Here is a 27,905-nt window from a genome sequence, read left to right on the forward strand (position 1 = left end):
GTATGGCAAGGAAGTGTTCAGAACTGAAGTGAACTTTCCAGCAGCCTGTCCATTCAAACCTCCCAAGATTACGTTTCAAGCAAAGACCTATGACCCTGACTTTGAACATGGTAGCCAAGGGGTGCTTCTGAGGGTCCTTTCATTTTGTGGACTAGCTCACCAGCAGGGAAGCAAGGATCTGTCAGTTTCTCATTTTTCCATCCTTAAATTTGGCTCTCCACATTTCTGCAGCAATTTGCATTCTTTTTTACAAATTAAAGTCCTCATGAAAACTTTCCAGAATTCTAGTGTGAATTTCGAAAGATGGCTGTGTTTTGGTTCTCATATTGTTTTGGAAAGTGCAAGTTTGATAAATTCGCTTTAAATATGAGCTGGATCGAATTTCTCTTCCATCCCTGCTCATAAGTGGTCTGTGCTCTGCAGCCTCCCTGGATGCCTGTGCTTCAGTTAAAGCCCTGCTGTGGGGATGACATCAGGAGATAACTCATCCCATGGGGCTTTCTCAGATGAGGAAGCATGGGCAGCCGGGGAGTCTGCAGGGAGGCTGGGGAAATTTATACTGGAAAGAAAAATACCTACCTACCAGCCTTGGCCACCTCACAATCACAAGGTAAGCTCAAGACCCTCCAACCACAAAATTCTAAAAACAAATCTAAAGTGCCCTGGGAATGAGCACCCCCCCTCCGGAATTGAACCCTCTTTTGCAACCGAAGAACATTTTTGTGAAACTGGAGGACAGATTTCAGAACAAAGCTAGTAATCTAAGACTATTTGCATGCAAGTTTGAAGCGACTGCTGTGTGCTAATTTTGCCTTCTTGTTTCTGTCGGTTTAGGTGTAAAGTTGATGTTGGTGCCCTCCCGGGAAAACAGGCAAACCGATTGGAATTGCCCCTGGAGAAACAGCCCGGGGCCCTGTTGATGGTGATCTCTGTCACTCCCTGCTCAGGAGTTTCTATCTCTGACTTGTGTGTCTGCCCTCTGGAAGACCTCAGTGAGAGGAAGCAAATTTTCCAGCGCTATGTGAGTTTGGAGGTCTTTCCCCCCTCCCCTTTAGGAAAATCAGGGGTGGGGGCTGGAGAGAAATTGTACAAAAAATAAAAGAAGTCAAAGCCCAGATCCTAATCACATGTCTGTTAATGGGGGAATGAAATATATCTCACACTAAATATTATGGCTGGTGTGATTTAATCAATTGTCTGTATAGTTAGCCTCAAGCCATATGGGTGGTTTGCATTTGATAGTTCTCAAAATAGTAATTTCCTTTACTATTACAGAGCAGAAAAGAGGGAGAGAGAGAGAGAAACAGATGGATCATTCTTCATCTCCCCCCCCCCCAAAAAAAACCCTCTGCTCTTCCTGAGTGTCAGTTTGCTATCAGATCAAGGGCCCATCTGCACTATACATTTAAAGCAGTATTGTCTCACTTTAAACTGTTGTTGCTTCCCCCAAAGAATTCTGGGAGCTGTAGTTTTTTAATGGTGCTGAGAGTTGCTAAGAGACCCTGATTCCCCTCACAGAGCTACAATTCCCAGAGTAGTTTAACAATCCCTCTTCCCAGGGAACTCTGGGAATTGTAGCTCTGTGAAAGGAATAGGATCCTCCTAACAGCTCTCAGCACCCTTAACGAACTATACTTCCCAGGATTCTTTGGGGAAAGCCATGATTTAAAGTCATGTGGAAAATGGAAATGGACTGCCTTCAAGTCGATTCCGACTTATGGTGACCCTATGAATAGGGTTTTCATGGTAAGGGGGATTCAGAGGGGGTTTACCATTGCCTTCCTCTGAGGCTGAGTTGCAGCAACTGGCCCAAGGTCACCCAGTGAGTTTCATGGCTGTGTGGGGATTCGAAAATCATGTGCCTCAAACTGGGCTTCTGTGCAGCATCGCTCTTCCCTCGTGCTCTGTGGGTAGGTAGGAGGCGAAGAGGGAGGAGGTGGAGAGTGAGATGGAGGGTGGAGTGGAGAAAACAATTGTTTTAAAAAGTGGATGGTGGTGGGGAAGAATGGGGTGGAGGGCGTAAGGAGACAGAGGGCAAGAATATGGATAAAGGAGAAGGAGGCAGCAGCAGAATAGAGATAAAGAACTGTGGAGGTGAAAGGTGTGTGTGTGTGAATACTGTGTTTGCACTTGGCGCGCAAAGCAGCCTCCACTGCACTCTCTGGCTACTGTGCTGCATTTGCAGCGTTTTTAACTTTGTTTGCATCTCAGGGGAAAATGTTTGCTTGGGTGGGTGCCCCTTAGTTGGTGGCAGGGCAGGGTCCGGGAGGTGGTTACATGAGAGAGATTATGCTTGCTGGCTGAGTTGCACTTGGCTTGATGTGCAAAGATCTGAGCAGTGGCCTCTGCCTCCCTCCCCACCAGTGGTACCTTACGGAGAAAAATAATTATTCTACTACCTCTCTCTCTCTGTGTTGTGACTTAGTGTTGTTTTAGGTGACTTAGTGTGCAGCAGCCAAAGCCAGCACCTTGTAGGCTCTCTAGGGTTTTTCAGAAGTAACTTAAGTGTAATTGTAGTGATTACTTTTGAGTAACTCGAAAGTAATCAATTTCTTTCAGAACAATTGTAATTGTAATGGTAATTGATTCCTTTTTGGGGCCTTGCAACAGTAATGGCAATTTATTCTTTTTTAAAAGTAATCTTCCAAGCTCTGCTTTAAATGTATGGTGCAGATGGAGGCCTAATTTAGTTAACCACCAGAACAGGAGGGATATCTGTGGTCCTCCAGATGTGGTCCAATTCCAGCTCCCATCAGCCCAAGCTAGCATGACTAAGGGACAGGGATGATGGGAGTTTTGATCTGACAATATATGGAGGTTCACAGGTTGCTTATCCCTCACTGGAACACGTACAGACAGGCCCCGTTTATATGGCAGGTTCTGTTCTGGACTGCCGCCGAAAAGCAGAAACCGCCGAAAAGCGGAACCCATTGAAAATAATGGTGCGCATCACGCGAAAATGACACGAAAATGGCGCGCGACAAAAAAAACTGCCGTAAAAGCTGAACAAGCGCCTTGAAGTGAGGACTTTCCGGAATTGAAAGCCGCCGCATTAGTGCAATGCCAAAAGGCGAAACACCATGAAGCGGGGCCCGCCTGTACTAGGAAGACCCTGCACTACTTCAAAATGTAGATAGGGGACTCTGTTCAAATCCCTACTCCATTTGAGGGAAGGGCTCCAGGCATGTAGAAAGCCAGGCCTCCTCCCTGACATGCTGCTGTTCTGTGTGTAGTGAGTTTGTCTTTCTTTTCTTTTACAATTGGAGGAAGCATTCGAATATGAAATATTTCCAAACCTCCCCCTCACCTGCAGTGGTGCAGTCCAGGAAAAAGCAATTGTGTAAGCTGCCCCTTGTTGTCCTCTAGTAAACCATTGTAAGAGTGATTCCTTCTGCAGTCTCCGAGCAGAGCAACTCTTCAAATTCATTCATATTCCACCGTTAAACATTTTAAGAGAATATGGGACAGCCATCCATTTTTCGGTGTGTGCATGAAGAAAGCAAAAGCCAGACGTGTTTTGAGTTTTATGAACAATATATGTAATATTGGGTACAAAACAATCCTGACATTTCCTTTCCAATTCAAGTAGTAGTTAAAATTGACACTTAAAAAAAAAAGTCTGTGCTATTGTGTTTTTCAGGCATTTATTTTTATGCAAATAGAAGGAATGCAGTCTTACAACAGCTGTAAATATTCAACTGTAATGTTGTTGCCACTAGAAAATAAAATGAGTTTATTGTTCCGGAGACTTGGGAGCATTGAAACGAGCCTTGAGTAAATCATAATTAAAACATTTCTTGTAATTTACTTACAAAGCTGTTGTCTAAATCACTCTATTGCCTTGCAAAGAATTTGTTCTTAAAAAGGCAGAATATAAATGTGCAAATAAAATTAAATATTTAAAAATATTTTAACTTCTCCTAACAATGTTTTCTTTGCAGTGTATAAGGAACTCTTTCCAGAACATAAAGGACATTGGATTTTTGCAAGTCAAAGTATTAAAAGCTACTGACCTGTTAGCTGCTGATTTTTCAGGTATGAAATACTAGTGATCTAAACTTTATATTTTTTCCCAGAATTTCATAGCAGAAGTTCCCATAGTTACCATGAATTGGAATGGGAGATTATTGATAAAGGTAAAGGTGTCCCTGCACTTGTAGTGCAAGTCGTTTCCGACTCTTAGGGTGATGTCTTGCGACCTTTACTAGGCAGACCGTATATATGGGGTGGGATTGCCAGTTCCGTCCCCGGCCTTTCTTTACCCCCCAGCATATGCCGGGTACTCATTTTACAGGCCACGGATGGATGGAAGGCTGAGTGGACCTTGACCCCTTTTACCAGAGATTCGACTTCCTCCTTCCATTGGAATCGAACTCCGGCCGTGAGCAGAGCTTCGGCTGCGTTACCGCTGCTTACCTCTCTGCGCCACGGAGGGTCCTAGATTATTGATACATCCCCCTTTTTCTCTCTTTTATTATGAAAAATAGAAAATAAGAGAATACTTTTGTAACAGAGCCATTTTTTAAAAAAAATGTGTATGCCTATTGCATATTTATTTATTTTTATTTCAAAATATTTCTAAACGGCTTCATTTTTTGAAAAATGTTATGTACGTTATGTACAATATAAAAACAATATCTGTTGAAACAAAAATACAACCTAAGATCACTCAAACAGTATGAAAACATAAAATGCAAATCAAATGGATCCAGGGATTCATACACATAAATCAGGTTCCAGTCTTATCGGTCAGGGAAAGCTTGTAATAAGATTAATATGCACATTACCAAATAACCATACCTGGAAAAAAAAGGTTGCTGTGCCAAAATCTGCCCTCTAGTTTCTCATGCTCTGCAAAAGAGATTTCAATTTTTGTCTCGTTTTCAGGGTACAGTAGAATGTAGTCTTCTGTACAATGGTAAGAGTCACACCTGTGGCTCCACCCACTTTTGCCCCTGGTTCCACCCACCCCGGCACGTGGACCATGAGGCAAAGTGTCCCTCAGGCTGAAATAGGTGCCCCACCCCTAACTTAAACCCATAGTGTCTCTGGGACAAAGTTCCTGAGATTTATTGTAGTTCATGATTGATTATTATTTTATTATTATTTATTGCACTTTTAGACCGCCCTATAGCAACAGGCTCTCAGGGCGGTGTACAACAGGATAAAAACACATTTAAAACCAGCGAATGTGAATACAACATACAAATATAAAAGACATTAAAAACAGATTAAGACAAAATTAATAAAAATTACAATTAATTAACAATAACATTAAAATTAAAACAAGACTAAAATGCCTGGGCAAAGAGGTAGGTCTTTACCTGGCGCCGAAAAGATATCAAAGAAAGCGCCAGGCGTATCTCATCAGGGAGGGCATTCCGTAATTCGGGGGCCACCACCGAGAAGGCCCTAGATCTCGTTATTGCTCTCCGGGCCTCCTTGATTGATTGATTGTGCAACTTCCAAGCTGCCTGTCGTCCAATACAGATCCCAGGGCATAGGAGGCTGCCTTATACTGAATCAGATCATTGGTCCATCTTGCTCAATATTGTCTAGACTGATTGGCAGCAGCTCTCCAAGGTTTCAGACAGAAATCTCTCCCAGGGCTATCTGGAGATGCTGGGAATTGAACCTGGGAACTTCTGAATGCAAAGTAGATGCTCTTCCCTGAGCTGTGGCCCCTCCCAAGTGCACTTTGTAGGGCTCTTTACAAACATCAATAGAAACAAACACACAATTTAAACATTATACAACCTGTTATAAAATTATAAAAGTTCAAACCATTTTTCAGCCACAAAAAGGAAAAAAAATCATTTTAAGAAGTACAGCTTCACACAATAACAACACAACCTTGAACAGATTGGTGTTAGGAAAGTGCTGCATCTTTAACATGCTGGGGAGGTAAATGAGTGAGTTTTGCAAACAAGGATACGGTTTGCATTACACAGAGGCCTTGTTTTGCAACAACTTATTTCCCTGCAGCAGAGTCATTTTCCACTTGCCCTCACATAGCCCTGCGCTAGCTGAGCAGAACTTTTGCAATAGTTGAAAGGTTTTCTAATATGTGCCTCTTGCAACTCAAGCAAAAAAAAATGCATTTCTGAAAAGGCTATATAGGGAACTTTGAAACGAGGAAAAATGTCATGATGCAGTTTACCAAGATAGCTGGCAAGTTTTTCTACAGTGGTCAAATAGTACTCTTAACAAACTATATATCTGCCTTTCCTTCCCAGGAAAAAGTGATCCTTTCTGTGTATTGGAGCTAGGGAATGGCAGACTTCAGAGTTACACCGTATACAAAAACCTCAATCCAGAATGGAACCAGGTCTTCACCTTGTAAGTGGATTTGCAACTGGAATGGGTGAATTTAGGGACTTTATTTATTTGTCGAGGATATTTCTGAACTACCCTTCATCAAAAGATTTCAGGGTGGTGTTAAAACCAACACAAGGACTGTTTAAAATCAATAACTATAATGAAATAGAAGACAAAAAGAAAGGCAAATAAAAACTCAAAAAAGACCAGAATAAAGCAAAATTCCAAAAATCATCTAAAATCTGAAATGCCAGGGCAAATTGGAAGAGCTGTCACCTGGCACTGAGAAGCTATAAAGCTGGTGTCAGATGTGCCTCCAAGAGAGATGGTATTCCGAAGTCAGAGGGGGGCAGTAAAAAAAAAGAGGAACCCATATGCTCCTCTACTAAAGACGTGTACAGTAAATTGTACAACATGGACATGGTGACATCACACACATTTTTGTGAAACAGTCAAGGAAGAAGACCTAGGCCTTGAAAAATAGGTCATTTGTAGGCAGGTTTTAAAATAATAATAAGAAAAAAAAATAAGAAAAGAAGAAAATGACACAGGAGTTATCTTTCCTAGAATCTCAGTTTTTTTGCATAAAACTTTGTGGGTGGTTTTCCTGAGGCCCCGCAGATTTGTGGTATGCCACTACTAGATGACAATGTAGTGTTTGACACAGAATTTATCCTTCCTGGAATCCCAGCATTTAAACTACATTCGGTGGGTTTTTTAAATATATGTTTATATGCTAATGCATGTAAAAGCATTTCTGAACCACTTAATATCTAAAAATCCTTAAGCTGTGTACACAAAGAACGTAAAATCATTAAAACAGTATCATAAAAACAGTGAAACAGCTTTATAGAAACAGAGAAAAACGAATTCAACCAGGGAATACCTGGGCTAAAAGATGATGCCTTTGCAAGACATCTGAAGGAGCTACTAGATGATGTTACTAGACGTATTTTCTGTGAGTCCCCACAGATTTGTGCCATAGACACACACCAGGTTTTGTTTTCTTGTGGCTGCCCACAATATCTCTCGCACCCTAAATTAATCTCACCAGGATGCATGAACCCACGTAACAAGGAAATCTTAGGGGTGGTTTGGCTGGATCTGGGGAAATACGTTTATATGTAGTTCAATACAAAGTGACTGGGGCATAATTAGTGACAATGCATCCTCCCCACTTTCCGCAGCCGATATAGTGAGTATGTATCCCTACCATTTCTCTCTGTGAATCTCTTTCCAGCCCCATTAAAGACATCCACGATGTTCTAGAAGTGACAGTGTTTGATGAAGATGGAGATAAGCCTCCTGATTTCCTTGGGAAAGTTGCCATCCCTTTACTGTCTGTAAGTTTTTGCCTTCTGCTCTGCATTATCACAAGGTCATAAGAAGAACCTGCTGGATCAGGCCAGTGGCCCATCTAGTCAAGGATACTGTTCTCACAATGGCCAACCAGATGCCCCAATGGGAAGCCCACAAGCAGGACCTGAGCGCAAGAGCACTCTCCCCTCCTGCAGTTTCCAGCAACTGGTATTCAGAAGCATATGGCCTCTGACCATGCAGGCGGAGGATAGCCATGATGGCCATGGATTTGTCTAACTCTCTTTTAAAGCCATCCAAGTTGATGGCCATCACTGCCTCCTTTGGAGCAAATTCCAGAGTGTAACAGTTTGCTGTGTGAAGATTGTTTCCTGTCTTGATGATTTCAGTGGGTTATGGCTGCCTTGCCTTGCCTTGCCTTCCTCCTCCAGCAACTGCGATGAAAAGAACAGCAACCCTTTGTGAAATATATGCTTCCATCAGTGTTTATGTTGGTCCTTTAGGTTGCAAGTAAGGTAGTCTTTCAGTCAGTGATTAACTGAGAGAAAGAAAATTAATATGACTTTGGTTCATCAGCTTGATGTCCTTTCAGAATATATTCTGGTATCTCTTCTTTTGTTGTTATTTATTCCTGTGTATACCTCACTTTCTTATTACTCAGAGTAGACCCACTGAAACTGATGGATGTGAGCTACTTAGGTCCACTGATTTTTCTGAGTCTATTCTTAAGTAGAATTTTGATGAATGCAAGCCAGTAGGTCTACTCTCAGTAAAACTTAGTTGGAGACAATCCTTAGTTTTTCAAAAACATTTTTTTAAAAATGTTATCACTCCCAAGTTCCATATTCCCCTTTTAACTGTGAATACAGGGTCCTTGAGGTTGTCCACTGGCCCCTTTTTCACAATGTCCTTGACTTTGGGGCTGCTGTTGGCCCCCTTTCTAGAGTCTGTAGCCATCCAATGCTTGCTCAGATTTTTTTTTTTTAATGGTTATCAAAGCCCACATTGTGCGATGGACCATTTGATGTTTACAGGGAAGGAACAACTCCTTAACATCTTTTATTCAATTTTTGATGACTCTGCTAATTTCTCCCTGAGTCCTCGTATCCCTGATGTTACTGGACAGGAGAGGTGTGAGCAGCTGGTCTCCTGGAGAGCCAGCGCCTGCCAAATGGTCTATGTGAGAGGCAGCCGGCTGTGTGGGCTGACAGAGAGAAGATGTTAGCTTCTGAATTCCCCCCCCCTCTTGATTTTATAGACATTTGTCAAGTGTCCCTCAGGATTCTCATAACGAGGCAGGCAGAGGAAGCGGCGCGAAGGAAGGAGGCGGGTGTGTGTGTCTGTGCAATACGAGGAAGGTCCAACCTCCATTCTGTCTAGTTTCTTTGTCAGACAAGAACAAACAATGTCTATCTTGGAGGTGGCAAACTGGTGGCCAGTAGACCGCATCTGTCTAGGGATAGAAGAGGCATTTGCTTGCTCCACATTTTGAAGCAAACTGACCTGATTTGGTGATCCCAGCCAGGCCTGTCTGCAGATCAGAATGAAGGTCTCCATCAGATTCCACACACTTCTGAGTGTTGCAATGTGGTTTGCATGTGCTCACACACACACACACACACACTTAATGGGGGAATGTGTACAAAACACATTTTAAGGGGGAAATGCATTGGAAAGCATACAAAAATGTGTGTTTTAGGGGAAGCGTGGTGTGGAAGCGTGGTGTCATTGCAGGAGTGGAAGAGTTCTGTTCACACAACCTGACTTCATTCCTTTTCTCCCTGCTGCAGCCCTACACACTCCCCCAACATCTGCTCCGGAAAGTTGGGGGGCTCTCCAAAGCAGATCTGGGGAGAGCGCAGGGGGCTGCAGACAAGGGGAAGCGGAAGTCTTCCATTAGCAGTTCACTAGCTCACACAATGTTGGATTTAACCCAATATGTACAAAATGCATGCTCCTTTAAATGCGAAATGTTCATGCTTTTTATGTTTATTGCTGAGTTCATGCAAAACTGACATGGGATGGACATGGGAAAGGGTTGTAACTCAGTGGCAGAGCATCTGCTTTCCATACAGAAGGTCCCACCTGGCATCTCCAGGTAGGGCTGGGAAGGACTGCTGCCTAACACGTCTTTGAAGCCTGTAGTGGCATGTAGGGATGGAGAAACACCCACTGGAGGTACTTCGGAGTAGACATGTATAGCTTTGCACGGATAGTGCACCAGCTCTTTTCCTCTTCCCTTGACTGTGGCATCATGCCTGATGAAGAGTTCTGGAGAACTTGTAAGTTTGCTCGCCATTTTGTGACATCTTAGTCGGTCCTAATCAAGATATTTTCCTAACCAAGGGATATTGGATTTTTTTTGGTGTGTCCTATGATCTAACGTAGCTATCTGCTTTTTTAGGGGTGGGAGAAGGCACTGAATGGAACATTTTCACAATGTTAGTGGGTTTTCCTCCCTTAAGTAATGAATTTGCACTCAGAGCTCAAAGTGGAAGACTATTCCACGCAGCCTCTTTCTGCGACTCCTTTTGCACATCAGAGAGCATTGACAGATTAGGGTTTTGCTGAACCTTTTTTCCTTTTCTCCTTCTCATCCATAGAAGACATTGAATTATCAATTTCTGTCATCCATATTAGATACTGAATTGGGATTTGAGCCAGGTTCACAACTGAAACATTCTTAAACGAAAGCAAGAGGTGGTGGTTGCGGAGTGACGGTGGGAGAGAACAAGTCATCAGACCATTTCTCTTACAGACAAGAGCAATGAAAAGCCAGCCTTTAGTCAGTAAGAGCCTTGTCTCTTTGGAGCCCTGTACTGTATCAATCTCCGACTTTTCCTATTTCATTAAAATTCTCAAGCGGTCAGTAGAGGCTGCTGCTTAATAGATTTAGTATTGGCTGTCCGTAGCAATGCTGCACTCCCTCACATCCGTTTTACCTGGAATGTTTTGTGCGAATGGTTCAGCACGTATACCCATTAGTCCTCGAGAAATCTGGCACACATTTGGATGAGATTTGACGCCATGTAGGGACAGTAGACCCTGGCACTTGGCTAAGCTTGGAAATCTCCATGCCAATGGTTTTTGACATTTTAGAGATTCCAAGTGCTTCACAGCTAGTATCTCAGCCATCACTGTAGCAATCTTGTAAGGATAGTCAATATTATTATTCCCTTATTGAAGAGACTGGGGGGAATTGGCTGAGAATGAGAGAGGGCAGCTTGCACAAATCCATCTATTAAGTTAATGGCTGAAGTGAGGTCAGAGCGTGCTTTCTCTCTCCCTCTCTACCTGGTGGGATCAGCTTGAGTGTTGTGGTTTTTTTAAATTCAGCTTCAAACAGATTTTGCAGCTGATCAGCAGATCAATCCGTTCCCCTTCCAGGTGTGACCAATGGAAATGTTTTGCTGTAGGGGACTAGTGTGCTCACAGCCTCTCCCTCCCTCTCTCTTTGTTAATTATATGTGTGCCTGACCAGAAATAGTAGACCATCCCAGCTCTTTTATGAACAGACCCATTTATGAGCTTTACCTCTATTGTTCAGGGTGAGGAACTATGTACCTCGGGCAGAACACGCGCTTTGCATGCAAAAGGCCCTAGGTTCAGTTCTGGGTGTCTCCAATTAAAACAATTAGGTAGCAGGAAGGACCTTAGCCCAAAGACCCTTGAGATCTGCTACCATTTGCAGGAGACAATACTGGACTAGGTGAACACATAGGATTCTGTCTGAGTTAAATTCAGACCGAGGAGAGGCTAGTCTGTTAGGCAGTGACGGCTGGTGGCTCCATGTCAGTGGGGCAGTGGAATCTGCTCTGGGTTTTAGTCCTTGGACAGCTACTTGAAAGTTCAGGCTAAAACTGATATGGAGTCATCAGCCGCCACTGCTGTTAGGGCAAGTGGGGCACTGTCCCACCAACTTCAGTCTGCCCTCATCCAGCCCCAACTGGGCCAGGTGTGAGTATGTCTGCCGGTCCTTAGCTTGGACTACACCTATTGCTGGTCTCCTTGGCTTCTGCCGTATAAGTCCCAGTGGGCACCGGCCACCATTGCTCATACCCATTGTTGTTGTTGTTGTTGTTAATTTATTACCCGCCCTTCACCCAAGGCATCTCCAGGTAAGTCTGGGACAGACCCCTGCCTAAAACCCTGGAGAACTGCTGCCAGTCAGTGTAGACAATACTGAGCTAGATGGGCTAATGGTCTGACTTGGGATAAGGCAGCTTCCTATGTTCCTTCCTAAAAATGCTTTTGTATTTGGGAAAATTGTTTGCAAACGTCACTATGTTAGTATAAATGCACACACAAATGTGTAAAAAAAAACACCTTCATAAACTGACATGGAAATGGGAGGAACTGAATTTTAAGATTGGGAAAATGAAAAAGTGAAATTGACAGATGTGTCCATTCCTAACTCTGGATTAGTGTCCATTTAAATGCTCTTCAAATAGGGCAGCAATTTCATCTTCTCAAAGATAAAGCCCTCTTATCTTTAATGTTTTGTTCACCCAAAGGAGTTCTTTTTTTGGGGGGGGGGAGGAGGTAAGTGATAGCTTTTATGTCACTGCTGTTTTGGAACTTAGCTGGTCCACATCCTAATGTTTTTTTAAAAGCCAAATGTTTAATCAGTGCTTATCCTACCTTGTATAATAAGCCATTTTGCTGTCTTTTTTTTTTAAAAAAGAGGCCCCTTTTTGTGATGAGCCAAATTGATTGAGTTTTTTTTAAATAAAAAAAAAAGACTTTTAACACAATGGCCAGCCGACAAATTAGGCCCGAGAAAGCACATCTATAATGCTAAGTGGAAAGCTGTTTTCGGAAATTAATATTTCTCCTGCCATCGCCAACTTTAATTTTGTGTTTTTAATTTTGTGTATGTATTTTTCCAGATCCTGCATAGTCTTTAGTTGGTCATTCTGAGAGAGAGAGAGAGAGAGAGTATTCAATTTTTGCTGTGATTTTTTTGTAGTAACTTTGCTTTGTGGGTTATTTTGGAAGGAGGTTTGCTGTCAGATTTTTGCTGTCTGTGTCCGTCTGTCTGTCTCTCTCCCCCACCCAGAATCTCTTGCAATTTGAAAGGAAAATAACTGTTTAAAATTATAAATAACTGGAGCTGATGATTCCCTCTTGACTGTCGAGATTCAAGGGCAGGCTTTGCTTTTTAGCTGCGCGCTACATTTTAGACTTGTTACAGTAAAGTACATCATCTCTAATGTGAAGCTGTGACCCTGTGTTTTTATTTTCCTAACCAATTATGCTGTTTTAGGGCATAACCTCTCCAGTTTAAGAGAAACTGAAGTAGCATGTTGTCTTAGCCCCCCAAGGCCTACAGGATAAGGGGCACAAAATCCTGGGATGTGAAACTATATGGGCTCATCCAGACAACTGTATAATGTGTGACATGATTGTTCCATGTATTCATTATTTTTTGGTCGTCCAAATGACGCAGCGAGCTTTTGCGCATTTTCACGCCGTTAAATCCGCTTTGCCATTACCACAAAAAATGCGATTTGCTTTTTTAAACTGGTAATCATCCACTGCAACATTAGGGGCTCGGATGCAATACCGTGGTTTATAGAGATGTAGGCAGTCCATGGGCGGACCTTGGACATGTCCCAGTACCCCTTCCGTCATTACCATCCAATAATAGATCTTCACTTGTGCGCATGTGCGCGAATGTGCTTGGAAAAGCCCGGGAAACTGAACCAATCAGAGCCATGTGTTCAGCGGCTGATGAGCTGGATGCAGATGAAGTGCCTTTGGGTGCACGGTGCTCTCTGGAGATCTCTTTGCCTCCACTAATGCTCTGCTTGTATGTAAAACAAAAAAACTGTGTGTCTCTGGTGTGCTTTCCCCCAAAGCAAACTGGACTTTCTGGTATTCTTCTGAAAATTAGGGAGCACCTAACAATATTTAATTGAGATTTTCTTTTTCTTTCTTTCTTTCTTTCTTTCTTTCTTTCTTTCTTTCTTTCTTTCTTTCTTTCTTTCTTTCTTTCTTTCTTTCTTTCTTTCTTTCTTTCTTTCTTTCTTTCTTTCTTTCTTTCTTTCTTTTCTTTTCTTTTCTTTTCTTTTCTTTTCTTTCCAATTTGCAGATTAGAAATGGGCTGCAAGGTTGCTACACGCTAAAGAATAAAGATCTGGAACTTCCTTCCAAAGGTGTCATCTACTTGGAGCTGGATGTCCTGTTTAATCCCGTAAGTCAAAGGGCTTTGGAGGCTAATTCATTTCATAGGATCCTAGGAAGCTGCCTTGCATTTACCGAGCACAGTCAATGCTTCACCACTGAGCCACAGTCATTCCTTTACATGCGCTGTATAATATACAGTATGTATTTAAAGGTATGTGTGTGTTTTCTCTTAGCGAGGTTCATCAGTTATTGGAGCCCAATTTTTGGGTTGGGGGTTGGGAAGGACTGCAGGGGTGAGAGTAGCTCCAGATGTTGCCGAACTACAACTCCCATCAGCCTTAGCAAGCATGGCCATGGCTGATGGGAGTTGTAGTTTGGCAGCTTTGGGAGGACCAAAGGTTCCCCACATCTTCCTTAGGTCATTCACTCTCTGAGCCAAATATGGAAAGCTGTCATATACTGAGTCAGACCATTGGTCCATCTAGCTCAGTATTGTCTGCACTGACTGGCAGTGGCTCTCCAGGGTTTCAAGCATGAGTCTTTCCCACCCCTACCTGGAGATGCCGGGGGTTGAACCTGGGACCTTCTGCATGCAAAGCAGGTGTTCCGCCACTGCGCTCTGGTGGTTCTCCTATAACAACAACAACAACAATAATAATCAAACAATAGTAATACTAATTCTATCCCACCCTTCCTCCCAGGAGACAAAACACTAAAAACACCTCACAAACAAAACACGTTAAAAACATTTTAAAAACAAAACCTCTTCAAAACATCTTTTTAAAAAAATGTTCAAAAACATCTTAAAAAGCAATTCCAGCACGCATGCAGATTAGGATAAGGTCTCTACTTAAAAGGCTTGTTGAAAGAGGAAGGTCTTCAGTAGGTGCCGAAAAGATAACAGTGATGGTGCGAGTCTAGTATTTAAAGGGAGGGAATTCCAAAGTGTTGGTGCCACAAGACTAAAGGTCTGCTGCCTATGTTGTGTGGAACAGACCTCCTGATAAGATGGTATCTGCAGGAGGCCCTCACCTGCAGAGCGCAGAGGCCGACTGGGTATATAAGCAGTAGGGTAGTGGCAAATTTAGAAGTGCAGGTTCCCTTCATGTTAGTCACAGCCACGCCCCTCCCATCCTTTTTTTTTGCTGCTGGGTTGAGAATTAGGCCCTTGTTAATGCCTTCTCCCATAACAACAGATGTCCGTAGGAGTCAATAAGCATGAAAGGGGAGTGTGTTGGCTACTGAGGAGAGTCTTCTCAGTGCCTGACTCACCTCCTTTCACTCTGATTGGCTCCAATCAGCAGGAAAGGACAAGGAAGCATGTGAGAAAACTCTTCTCAGTGGCCAACACACACCCTTTTTATGTTGGTTGGCTTGTAGCATGCTGGAGACATAGGGACCCCTCTGAGACCCTGCTCCTGAAAAAGTAAGGGGTCTAAGATCCCTTGAGGCCCTGGACAACTGCACCCCTGTATATAAGGAGTAAAACAACCTATTTCCAACTTATTTCACATGGTTGTTTTGAGTATAAAGTAGTCAGAGCAGAACTATAGCCCAGTTTACACATAACACTGAGCCATGGTTTGTTTAGCCTAACTTTCCAACTCCACTTAGTCAAACCATGGCTTGGTTGCTGCCAGTGAGCCACAATGTGAAGCCATGGTTTGTTGTTGGCTTGTGAACAGTGATTTGTTTTAACAGTGGTTGGATTTTATGTCCAAATCCAACAGTCTTGCTTATCCATGGTTTGTTTGGCCATCCTGCCAAGCTACAGTGGCATGAGGCAAGAGCAGATGGGAAGCTAATATAACCAAGCTTTGTAGAAACAAGCATGGCTTGTTTGCTCATCTGTGACATGGCTTGTGATTTCTTGAACAAGCTATGTTTTAAACTAGGGGTTTCCAAATTGTGGTCCACAGACCACGCAGTGGTCTGTAAGCTTAATTCAGGTGATCCACGGTGTGTCTGCAAAGAACAGGATAAGCAGTGGTTGTGAACAGGGGGTGCAATGCATTAAATATTCATATTGATTTTTAATTATATTTTCGTTGCTTTTATTTCTGGTATTGTATTATTATTGGATTTTATATTGTGGTCTGTGGAATTCAAATTGTAATACATTAAATACAATATTAAGAAATAAAAGAAGCAATAAAAATATAATTAAAAATCATATAGCATATATCCACCCTTGGCTGCTACTGAGAGGAAGGGCAGGATATAAATCTGTTGTTGTTATGTGCCTTCAAGTCAATTCAGACTTATGGCGACCCTATGAATCAGTGACCTCCAAGAGTATCTGCCATGAACCACCCTGTTCAGATCTTGTAAGTTCAGGTCTGTGGCTTCCTTTATGGAATCAATCCATCTCTTGTTTGGCCTTCCTCTTTTTCTACTTCCTTCTGTTTTTCCCAGCATTATTGTCTTTTCTAGTGAATCATGTCTTCTCATTATGTGTCCAAAGTAGGATAACCTCAGTTTCATCATTTTAGCTTCTAGTGACAGTTCTGGTTTAATTTGTTCTAACACCCAGTTTCAGTCCATGGTATGCACAAAGCTCTCTTCCAATACCACATTTCAAATGTGCTGATTTTTCTCTTATCCGCTTTTTCCACTGTCCAACTTTCACATCTGTACATAGAGAGATCTAAATCTAAATCTTTAATAATAATAATAATAGAATCTAGCAGAGTGCACTTCACTTGCTACAACAGGCAGAAAAGTCATTCAGTTGTCTGACAACACCCTCAACAATTTTCAAGTGGTCCATAGGGAAAAAAGCATGGAGGAAGGGCAAGACAGAATTGCATCTGTAGGCAATTCTAGAATGGAGCTAGCATGGTGTAGTGGTTGCACTACAAACATCTTGATCAAATCCCCACTTTGCTACGTAGCTCGTTGGACCAATCACTGCCACCAAGCTTAGCCTGCCTGCTAGCTCATTGGGGGAGTTTGCTGCCCCAGTTTTGAAGGTGTGACCAATTTGGATGGGTTTAAAAGGGCTGATGACCAAACATCATGCAGTTATTTATATTCTTTCTCAGGTAAAAGCCTGTATCAGAACCTTTTCTCCACGTGAGAGGCGGTTTCTGGAAGACGACTGCAAGTTTTCGAAGAAGGTATGTTGTCTCTAGGCTGGGATTGCCTTTGTTTTCTCTGCACACCAGCAGCAATAGTATGCAGATGCAGAGCATGGGCACTTGGTTCTGAACAAAAGGAGAGTGCCAAAATGGGATTCATTGGTTTGTTTTGGATGTCCTGCCAAACCATGGTTTGGCGCAACCTCCTCCCTCTCATTTCATATGTAATGGCAAACTATGGCTTGCTGTGAAACAGGAAGGGGTGGGAGGAAATGGGTGTGTGCAAGGAGAGGAGGAGTCAGGAGACCTTGAGGCTTTTTATTTTATACATTTTGGGTTTAATATGTTCCAAGTTATATCTGAACCCTAAATGGACAAATGCTGTAGTGACTCCCTAGATCTTCCTCATTCCTCTTTTCCTGTCCATCAACATTGTTTAGGTTCTCACAGGGAAGGGACCTCAAAGAGGCAGTATTGAGGGTTTGCTTGAACACACTTTCTGAAGCAGCAACTTAGGAAGCCTGTTGTGACAGAACATTAGGGTGCACTGTGCCAGCCTTCTGGTTCAGGCTTTCTGAAAACCCTCTTGTTAATACCTATTTTTTTGTTTTGTTATGCTATGTTGTGATTTATTTATGCCTTTTTTTGTACCAAAGGTCCATAATATATTCGTACAAAAGAGAGATGCAATAAAAGTGAAGCCAATACAATCAAATAATCCAAATAATGTAAAATAAGCAAAATCACAAAATACTCCCCCAGTCACACTGGATATAAGTTTGTGAGCTGCGTTCATTGTCTCACTACATATGTAACTCGCTGGCATTCGATCAAGTTAACTAACACAAACACACACAGATGCACGCTGGCTCTCACCTAGGAACAAGTCCACAGTCAATTAAGAACATAAGAACATCAGAAGAGCCTGCTGGATCAGGCCAGTGCCCCATCTAGTCCAGCATCCTGTTCTCACAGTGGCCAACCAGGTGCCTGTGGAGAGTGCCCCAAAGGAGAGAACCAAAGGGGTGACCTTTCCCTTTGGGACTGTCCCGTTTGCAGTGATCTGCCATCAACAACTGCCTCCAGATAAATAGGCTTCCCCATTAGAATACCTGCTGGAGCTGTGACAAAGTTCTTGCTCTGTATGGGCGGGGCTAGATGGCCAACCGACTTCTCTAACATGCTGCTGTTCTCCAGGTACAGAAGAAAAGGGCTGGGGAGGTTGGAATGCACCTGCAAGCCAACAATAGTGCTGCTGCCGCTACCTGCCTCCCTTTAAATTAATAACAACCAACTGCAATGATTTTGTCCTTATCACTGATCAGTGAGGAGTTCTTGATGTATTCCAGGCACACTCCCTAAACTAGAGAGAGCACTTCCCCATGCAGAAAGATCAAAGAAATATGCAAGAGCTCCTTTCTTTTTTTCAATTTTATTTTGCTGCATATCGTGCCCCTGTTCCTACAGCGTGGTGAGCATTTTAAGCCTTCCCCTTCTTTTTATTTTAAAGTCTTCCTTGTTTTTAATCTGTTCTTCCTTCCGCCTCACGTTCACCAGATCCTGTCGAGAAACGTTGACCGTGTGAAAAGAATCACGATGGCCATATGGAACATGGTGCAATTTCTCCGAAGCTGCTTTCTCTGGGAATCTCCTGCAAGAAGTGTGATAGCATTTGTGGTAAGTGACTGTGTCTTTTTAGACACAGAATTAAATGTGTCATCGTAAGTGACTTTTGCAGTTAAATAACTAGGAAATGCCTCTTGTTACGATGGGCAATGTGTGTGTATGTTATTGTAGAGATCCATGCAGGGATGGACTGCACCTCTGTTTGAAGGTCTAAATCTAATTTAAAGATAAAGAACCCTATGAACGAAGATAAGGGCTTTGAATCCTCCCCTCCCAGCATCACCTGGACAGCAGGCACACAGGTCACCTGCTCACATTCTCTCCCACTGCAGTGAGATGTATTGCATGCCTGGTTAAATGCTGGTAGGGTTGTATCCAATGCAGCTTTACTCAGAGCAAAAGGTAAAGGTAAAGGTGTCCCCGCATTTGTAGTGTGAGTCATTTCTGACTCTTAGGGTGACATCTTGCGACCTTTACTAGGCAGACCGTATATATGGGGTGGGATTGCCAGTTCCGTCCCCGGCCTTTCTTTACCCCCAGCATATGCCGGGTACTCATTTTACCGACCACGGATGGATGGAAGGCTGAGTGGACCTCGACCCCTTTTACTGGAGATTCAACTTCCTCCTTCCATTGGAATCGAACTCTGGCCGTGAGCAGAGCTTCGGCTGCGTTACCGCCGCTTACCACTCTGCGCCACGGAGGATCTTACTCAGAGCAAACCTATTGAAATTAATGGACCTAAATTATGCCCATCATTGTCAGTGGGTCTGCTCTGAGATAGGAATGGAAAGATCTGTCACTTTCGGTTCTCTCCGTTCCTCATTTTTTTCAAGTTTTAAAACCAGTTCTGCAGCAATTTGTGTGTGTTTTTTTTTAATCCTCATGAAAGTTCTGCAAGGTTTTAGTGTGAATTTCTCCAAACACATTTTTGTGTGCAGTTTTGACTATTGTACACATATTTGCATTCATTTTCTTCTACTGTCATGCATTTTGTATGCTGTTTTCACTAATATCTGCATTTTATGCACATTTCCCCCTGGTATGTGCATTTCTGTAAACATTATTTGGTCAGAGAAATGCATCACAAAATCTGGATAAGTGCGAATTTTGAAGGATGATTGTGTTTCAGTAGCCATATAATTTCGGAAAGTGAGAATTTGATAAATTCGGCTTTAAATGCGAACTGGGGCCGAAAAGATAACAGTGTTGGCGCCAGGTGCACCTTGTCAGGAAGACCATTCCATAATTTGGGGGCCACCACTGAGAAGGGCCTCTCCCTTGTTGCCACCCTCCGAGCTTCCCTTGGAGTAGGCACCCGGAGGAGGGCCTTTGATCTTTAACGTAGTGTACGGGTGGGTTCGTATTGGGAGAGGCGTTCCATCAGGTATTGTGGTCCCTGTTGTTGATGTTTTTTAACTTTTTTAAAAAATTGAACACCAGACCTGGCCTAAGACACAAAGCAGTTATGAAAGAATACACCTTCCCAGACCAGCTCAGTAGCTCTGATCTATTGGCAAGGCTCTTTTGTCTGCTCTGTCAGAAGTCTGTCATATGGCAATACACAGGAGAGCCTTTGGAGCTCCCTCTCCTATGAGATATGTTTGGTGACTCCTCTTCAGAGTTTCTGGTACCAGCTGAAAACCTGTCTATTCCCCGGGGTAGTTGCCTGGATATTAGCATCAGGATTTAGGGCACTTTTTAAATTGTTCTCTTTGTAACATACCTGTCTTGTTTTTATCAGCGGTCCGAGTAACATGCACGGGTCTGTAATTTAAAATGGTAACCCACTCTGAAATTGCATTGCAATGAAAAGAGGGAGAGAAATATTTTAAATAAATAAAAAAAGAAGTTTCCTTCATACAAGCTCCTCCTTCAGATGATCCACCTGGTTTTGGGCTGACCTCAATGTGAAGACCAGACGTGATGAAGCTAAGCAGGGCACAGAAGGCTGCATCCTACTCAGAGTAGACCCACTGAAATGAATGGACCTCAATTTATCTTGTCCATTGTTTACAATGGGTCTGCACTGAGGAGGGCTAGCCTTGTATGCAACCAAAAGAAACTATAAAGTGTCCAGTCCAGCAGTACTCCAGTAATGGCAAAATATTTTACTGGGGAAGATTAGTGCTTTGCATCATCATTATCATCATCAGTAGTATTAATACTAATTAAATAATACATGGGAAGACCTATAGCTCAGCAGCAGAGCATCTGCTGTGCATGCAGGTGGTCCCAACTTCAGCCCAGCATCTCCAGGTAGGGCTGGGAGAGTCTCCTGCCTGAAACCCTGGACAGCTGCTGCCAGTTAGTGTAGACAGTACTGAGCTAGATGGACCACTGGACTGACTCACTATATGGCAGCTTCCTATGTTCCTATTTGTATTTATTATATTTATATCCTGCCTTTCCTCTTGAAGGAGCCCAGTGCAACAAATGCACAAGAGGGAAAGCACGTAACACAATTATAATGCAGATGCAGATTGGGAAATACCTCTACTTAAAAAGCTTGTTGAAAGAGGAAGGTCTTCAGCAAGCACCAGAATGATGACAGAGATGGTCCGGGTCAAATATTTAACAGGAGGGGATTCCAAAGGGTAGGTACCACCACACTAAAGGCCCAATTCCTCTATTGTGCGCAACAGACCTTTTCATAAGGAGGCCCTCTCCTGCAGAACACAGTGATCAGTTGTGCATATAAGGGTTGCAGAAGGTCCCTGGTTCAACCCCCAGCATCTCCAGGTAGGGCTGAGATGCCCCCTCTCTGAAACATTGTACCACTGCCGCCAGTCAGGATAGACAATACTGAGCTAGATGGACCAATATTCTGACTTGCTAAAATGATGAAACTGAGATTATCCTACTTTGGACACATCATGAGAAGACAGGATTCACTAGAAAATACAATAATGCTGGGGAAAACAGAAGGGAGTAGAAAAAGAGGAAGGCCAAACAAGAGATGGATTGATTCCATAAAGGAAGCCACAGACCTGAACTTACAAGATCTGGACAGGGTGGTTCACGACAGATGCTCTTGGAGGTCACTGATTCATGGGGTCGCCATAAGTCGTAGTCAACTTGGAGGCACATAACAACAATATGACAGCTTTCTATATTCCTACGCACACAGGTAGCTTGTATGCTGCAGGTCAGGCACATGACTAGGAGCTACGAATGGTCGAACCTGTAAATTTAAGTTTCTCATTTTTCCAGTCTTGAGTTCAATTTAAAAAAAACAAAAAAACCAAACCACAGATGAAAATTTATACACTTTTTTCAAGCGTTGTATGTTATTTTCATTAAGGTACACTTTTCTGTGCTTACATCACCCAGTGTACACATCTACACATGTTTTGGTTGGAGAGCCTCTCCAGGTTTTGAGATGCAATGCAAATTTTGATTCACTTCCCGGTTTAGAAAACACAAATTAAGCAGATTTGCATTAAAATGTGAACTGAATGGATTTCCCACCCACCCCATCTCTACAGGGAGCACATGTGATTTTTTAAAAAAACTGTGCAGTAATACTTGCAAAAATAATCTTCCCCTGCCCCCCAAGTGAAAAAATTTCAAGCTTCCTCCTTGGAAGGAATTTAGGGGCACTGCTTTGAATTGCCTTGTTAAGCCCGCTGCTGAAAAACTCACTCTGCAGATTCTGGTCCTGAAAGTTAAGTCTGCCACATGGAGCTAATTGCTACCACTGGGTAATATATATTTTAAAAACATTTTTAAGGTTAATTTTAAGCGTCAAATTGCTGTTGTGAGGAATTATGCATCGTTGCACATTCTGCTTATGATTTTTCTCCGGAATAATTACCCCTTCTATTGACAGTTTGCCGAGTATTAATGGTAATTATGTCATTTAATGAAATTACAGTTTTCTTAATGCAATTACTGTAATCTGAGGGAAAGTAAAAGGATGTTGTGTTCAACTGCCTCCCCCCTCTTCCTCCAACCCTTTGAAAGTGCGTATAAAATGGGGCTCCTCGTGAAATGTGCCTTTCTCAAATAAAGCCCTAAACAGGACTCATCAGTCTCGATGATGCTGGAGAGAAAACAGACAGTATATGTATTTTCCACAGGGCCGGCTCTACCATTAAGCACAATGAGGCAACCACCTCAGGCAGCAGGTGTGCAGGCAGAGCAGGAGCGCCCGCCCATTTGCCCTGGTGCTTTCAGGTGGAGGAGACTCCTGTCACCAGTGTTGAACTAAGATTCTAGCACCACTCCAGTGGGATTCTAAGCAAGGAATTAGAGGGCACCATCTTGTCCGTCAACATCAGGTCACAAATGTCTTGGACTGATCCTGATTTCCCACCTTCTTGAAATAAAATAAAAAACCAAGGCTGTTAACTGAAACGGATAAGCTGCAATGTGAAGAAAAGCAAATAGGGTTTCTGCCACTTATGTGGCCCACCTAGCTACAACTCTGCATTCTCAGAAAATATAAATGTACTTTTTAAATATAAATTGACTTCCTGATGTGTGGATCTCAAATGCCAGCAAGTACATATTAGACTGGGTGGTGAAGAGGAGATCCTTTTCGGGGGGTGGATATGGAGAGATGCATTTCATGACTACTGAAAACCTAAATGTCTTAATCAGCTCTGATGTTCTGATGTTTTTCTGTAAACGTCTGCATACTGGGACTCTTTATTCATGTCGGGACACTTCCGTATCCTTTGGCCCTGTTCAGAGGCAATGCTAAACTACTCATGTGGCCCCTGGCCTTATTTTATGCACCCTCTCCAATGTTGGAAGAATCAGGACAGATGAAAGAAAGTCCTCCTTCACAGAGTGCATAGTCAAATGATGGAATTTGCTCCCACAAGAGGCAGTGATGGCCATCAGCTTGGATTCCTTTAAAAGAGGATTTGACAAATATATGGAGGAGAAGGCTATCAGTGGCCATTAGCTATGGTGGCTATGCTCTACTGCCGCAGTTGGAGGCAGTATGTGTCTGAATACCAGTTGCTGAAAACTGCAGGAGGAGAGAGAACTTTTGCGCGTATGTCCTGCTTTGGGGCTTCCCGTTGGGGCATCTGGTTGGTGACTGTGGGAACAGGATGCTGGTGTGATCCAGTAGATCCCTTCTTATGATCTTAAGTCTTCTGAAGCTGTCTCAGCCTTCCATTCCGAGTTCTTTCCTGATTGTTTTCTTAATCTTTTTCCTGGCTTTTTAACTTCCCTCTTTCTATTTAAGAGAATGATGGGCATCTTTGGTTCTACTTCTGAATACAAGTTACTTCTACATTTGCCCACACTTCCTTATCAAGGAAGGTGAAAGATGTCTTATCAGACACCGGTTGGAAATAGCTTTGCATTTCGATGGCAATGTCATGATAGCATAAAATCAGATGTTTCCATCCAGCTGAGATATACGCAGGGTAAAAGCGTTGGAATTCATGACCTAAGTTAGGCCACCATTTGCACAAAAATGTAAAGCAGGATCGTTCCATTTTGAACAGTCATGCCTTCCCCCAAAGAATCCTGGGAACTGTCATTTGTTAAAAGTGCTGAGAGTGGTTAGGAGACTCCTGTTCTTCTTACACAGCTGCAATTCCCAGAGGGGTTTAACAAGCAATACCTTTTCCCAAGGAACTCTGGGAATTGTAGCTCTGTGAGGGGAATAGGGGTCTCCCCAACCACAGTCGATACCCTTAACAAACTACAATATAGCATTATCTGCAGTGACTGGCCGGGGCCCTCCCGGTTTTCAGATAGAGGGCATTCCCAACCCTACCTGGAGATGTCAGCAGTTGAACTTGGGACCTTTTGCACACACAGCACATGCCCTGCCACTAAGCTGTGGCCTCTTCCCCTTTCTGAATCTAGCCTTGTTATTCTGAACAGTCTTTGTGGCCTAGTAGTCACGCCTGTTGTGCTGCTGCTGATTTGTTTCAACCTCTTGGCCCTTAATAACTCATGCAGGCGTTTTTTGGGGAAAAAACTTGAGCCCAGCAGATAGGAAATAGGGAAGCCCTTCAAACTACTTGCATCGCTCTGAACTGTCAGAGAATTGAGCTCAGCTGTTGTGTGGCCAGCTAGCTTTCATGCTTATGTGTGTGTGTCTGTGTTCTAGTTGGTTTCCGAAGCATCAGAGCTTTATCATTTTGTTTCTAAGCTGTCATTTTTATTAGTCTCCCTGGCTGTTCCTTTTTTGGGCTCTGTTAGATGGTGTGTCCTCTCTATTGTGTGCCTGGGCTTGGCAAGCAGTGGGTCCTTTTTACTGCCATAGGAGGTGGACATGCTGGCGGCAGTAACCTGTAATTATACCCACCACAGGTGACAGTTACAAGAGAACGGCGGTAATAATCTCAGCTGCCTGATCTGATGTTTTCTGGAGAGAGAAACCCCGTGACAGTCCGTTCACTCACCCTTGTGGCTCACTGCTGTGTGTCAGCTGTTCTTGAGTCCTTTGGAATATCAAATTGTTGGTTTTTTTACTCATGATTGCTGCTGACCTTTATATACTGCACCTCTTTATCTTAATACTTGCAAAATGCCTATCAATATGGGGCGTGTCTGTGATAGGGAGGAGAGCTTATAAATTGCAGCAACGCATGTGGCGTATATTATGTCAATGGCTATGCTTTATCTCCATTGCTGGAGGCTGCATACCTCCGAATACCAGTTGCTGGGGATCGCAGGTGGGCAGTGCGGCTGCGCTCAGGTCCTGCTCACAGGCTTCCCATGGCTAGAAGTGTTTCGCTCATTCTCTCAATACCAAAGGGGTGGAGGTGGGGGCTGCTCATTGCCATAACAGATGTGCATATTTTGCAGAGCTGTTCCCCGTTGCATCTGGTTGGCCAATGTGAGAACAGGATCCTGGACTAGATGGGCCTGATCCAGCACCCGGACCCTTATAGAATCATAGAATAGTAGGGTTGGAAGGGGCCTATAAGGCCATCAGGTCCAGCCCCCTGCTCAATGCAGAAATCCAAATCAAAGCATCCCCAACAGATGGCTGTCCAGCTGCCTCTTGAATGCCTCTAGTGCCTTACGTTCTTATGTCTGCAGACAGAGACACACCACAACTCCTCCTTCCCCGCCCAGTAGGATCCGTCTCAGGGGGGCCAGGCCGCCTGGTGTCAGGGCTGGAGAGCAGGTTTTACCTTTGCTCAGTGTTGTGCTTAAGTGCGGTGGTTCGTTTTCTATCCTCTTAAATGGAAGGGATGCACTGGAGTGGAGAGAGAACTCTTAATCCTGCTGCCGTCAGCCACTGAGAATCAGTCATGCTGTTATTTGCCTCACCTTGCCTATTTCTTGATCAGGTTTCTTTTTCAGCACATTTGGGGAAGTGGAGGGGGAAAGTGGGTGAAAACCCAAAATCTTTGGGTGCGGGTGAAAGTCCCAGCATTTTCAGGTGGAGGTTCTTAATCAGGGGTGGCGCCAGAGGGCGGCCAAGTTGGGCCCTGGGCGAGGGCCCTTGCAGCTCAGAGGAGCCCCTGAAGGACCCCTCCTTAGGGTGGGAGGGTGGTGCCCTGTTCCATGATCTGCAGCAGCAACAGGTCCTTCAACCCAACACTGCTGCAGATCGCGGAGAGGGAGCTCCCAGGCACCCCCCCAGTACAGACAGTATAAGCTTCAATAAGCCTGCACACACGCCCCACCTACTTCTCCTGTTAGTGTGAATGCTGTGTGCACTGTGCATGCATGCCTGCAATCACCCAAGATGGTGGCGGGGCCTTTCCTTTTTTTTTTACAATAATTTTTATTCAGATTTTCATAAAACATACAAAACAAAACCATAAAACATTCAAAGACAAAAAACAAAATCAAAAATAGTTAGACAAAAAAAAATAAAAAGTAAAATATTGACTTCCCATTTGTCACAGATCAAATCAGTTATAGGTCTACAATGTATAACAATCCTGTCTCTTAAATCATATTATAAAATCACTTTCCTCCAGTAGTTATCTTACTTAATCATCAAATCTCATAAACATTACTTTATTCTTTCCACAAAAAGTCAAAGAGAGGTTTCAATTCTTTAAGAAATATATCTATCAATTTTTCTCCAGAAAAGCATGTCGATTAATCCATCTCATTAATAATTATAATAATCTTATTGTCATAACCATAGTCAAAATAAACATTTCGATTAATCCATCTCATCAGAATCTGTTAGGTTCAATAATTTCAATAGCCATTATTCTATTATCCCTATTAGTTCCATCTTCCATCTTCCATCTTCAATAGTCTTGTTAAGTCCAGTAATTTCAGTGTCCAATCTTCCATTATCAGTATTCCGTAATAATCTTGCTGTCATAACCATAGAAATATTAACTTCCCATTTGTCACAGATCAAATCAGTTATAGGTCTACAATGTATAACAATCCTGTCTCTTAAATCATATTATAAAATCACTTTCCTCCAGTAGTTATCTTACTTAATCATCAAATCTCATAAACATTACTTTATTCTTTCCACAAAAAGTCAAAGAGAGGTTTCAATTCTTTAAGAAATATATCTATCAATTTTTCTCCAGATAAGCATGTCGATTAATCCATCTCATTAATAATTATAATAATCTTATTGTCATAACCATAGTCAAAATAAACATTTCGATTAATCCATCTCATCAGAGTCTATTAGGTTCAATAATTTCAATAGCCATTATTCTATTATCCCTATTAGTTCCATCTTCCATCTTCCATCTTCAATAGTCTTGTTAACTCCAGTAATTTCAGTGTCCAATCTTCCATTATCAGTATTCCGTAATAATCTTGCTGTCATAACCATAGTCATATAGTAAGAGTCTAATGGGAATTTCCTCTATCCCAAATATTTTCTTGCCATCCATTCTGAATAGGTTGCTGGAATACTGCAGTAAAAACATATCTCTGTTCTTTTTTACAAAATGTACTGGCTCATCTCTTGAAAGTTTTTCCCTTGTCACATGGCTGCAGTTAATTCCATAGGTCTTCTCCATATTAGGCTCCATCACATCATTCCAGTCCAGAAGATTATCCATGCCATTGACAACCTTATCTCCAATATCTTCATTAATTTCTTCAGAGATAACATTGAATTCCAAACAGTAGATTTTATTTCTAAAATCCATAAATTCCAAATCTTTTTCCTGTTCCACGTTTGTTCCAGGCTCCAGGGTCTCCTCTCTCACAGGGACCCCTATTTCTTTAAACTCCTGGATCATTTTGCACAATTCAATTTTCAGCTCCTTACAACCCTGTCGCAGGGTTCGTTTCGTTATCTCAATCTCATCCATTATTTTCTGAAACCTAGTTACTTCCAGATTCTCAGCCACTTTCTTGATTGCCATTTTAAAAGAAAAATATAAGAGAACCACTTCTTATTTCAGCAACAATTGGGTTAATACTCCAAACTTGATGACATCACAGTATAAACAGAACAGCCAGCCTTATCTCACTATGCTTAGGAAAACAAAATGTAGTTCCCAGGATCGAAAC

At 42.7% G+C, this 27,905-nt stretch overlaps 1 protein-coding gene across 3 annotated transcripts in view; it reads left to right on the plus strand.

Moving 5' to 3' along the window:
* Positions 1 to 27,905, plus strand: part of MCTP2 (multiple C2 and transmembrane domain containing 2) — a 149,657-nt gene that overhangs the window by 65,090 nt on the left and 56,662 nt on the right. For all 3 annotated transcript variants that reach the window (XM_061595211.1, XM_061595212.1, XM_061595213.1), the window contains 7 exons: positions 835 to 1,021; positions 3,942 to 4,035; positions 6,237 to 6,339; positions 7,559 to 7,661; positions 13,730 to 13,831; positions 16,809 to 16,883; positions 18,402 to 18,521. In XM_061595211.1, the coding sequence (XP_061451195.1) occupies positions 835 to 1,021; positions 3,942 to 4,035; positions 6,237 to 6,339; positions 7,559 to 7,661; positions 13,730 to 13,831; positions 16,809 to 16,883; positions 18,402 to 18,521 (784 nt within the window). The remainder of the gene's footprint in view (positions 1 to 834; positions 1,022 to 3,941; positions 4,036 to 6,236; positions 6,340 to 7,558; positions 7,662 to 13,729; positions 13,832 to 16,808; positions 16,884 to 18,401; positions 18,522 to 27,905) is intronic.

Source organism: Rhineura floridana, chromosome 14 (genome assembly GCF_030035675.1).
Source record: "Rhineura floridana isolate rRhiFlo1 chromosome 14, rRhiFlo1.hap2, whole genome shotgun sequence".
Classification (NCBI taxonomy): Eukaryota; Metazoa; Chordata; class Lepidosauria; order Squamata; family Rhineuridae; genus Rhineura; species Rhineura floridana.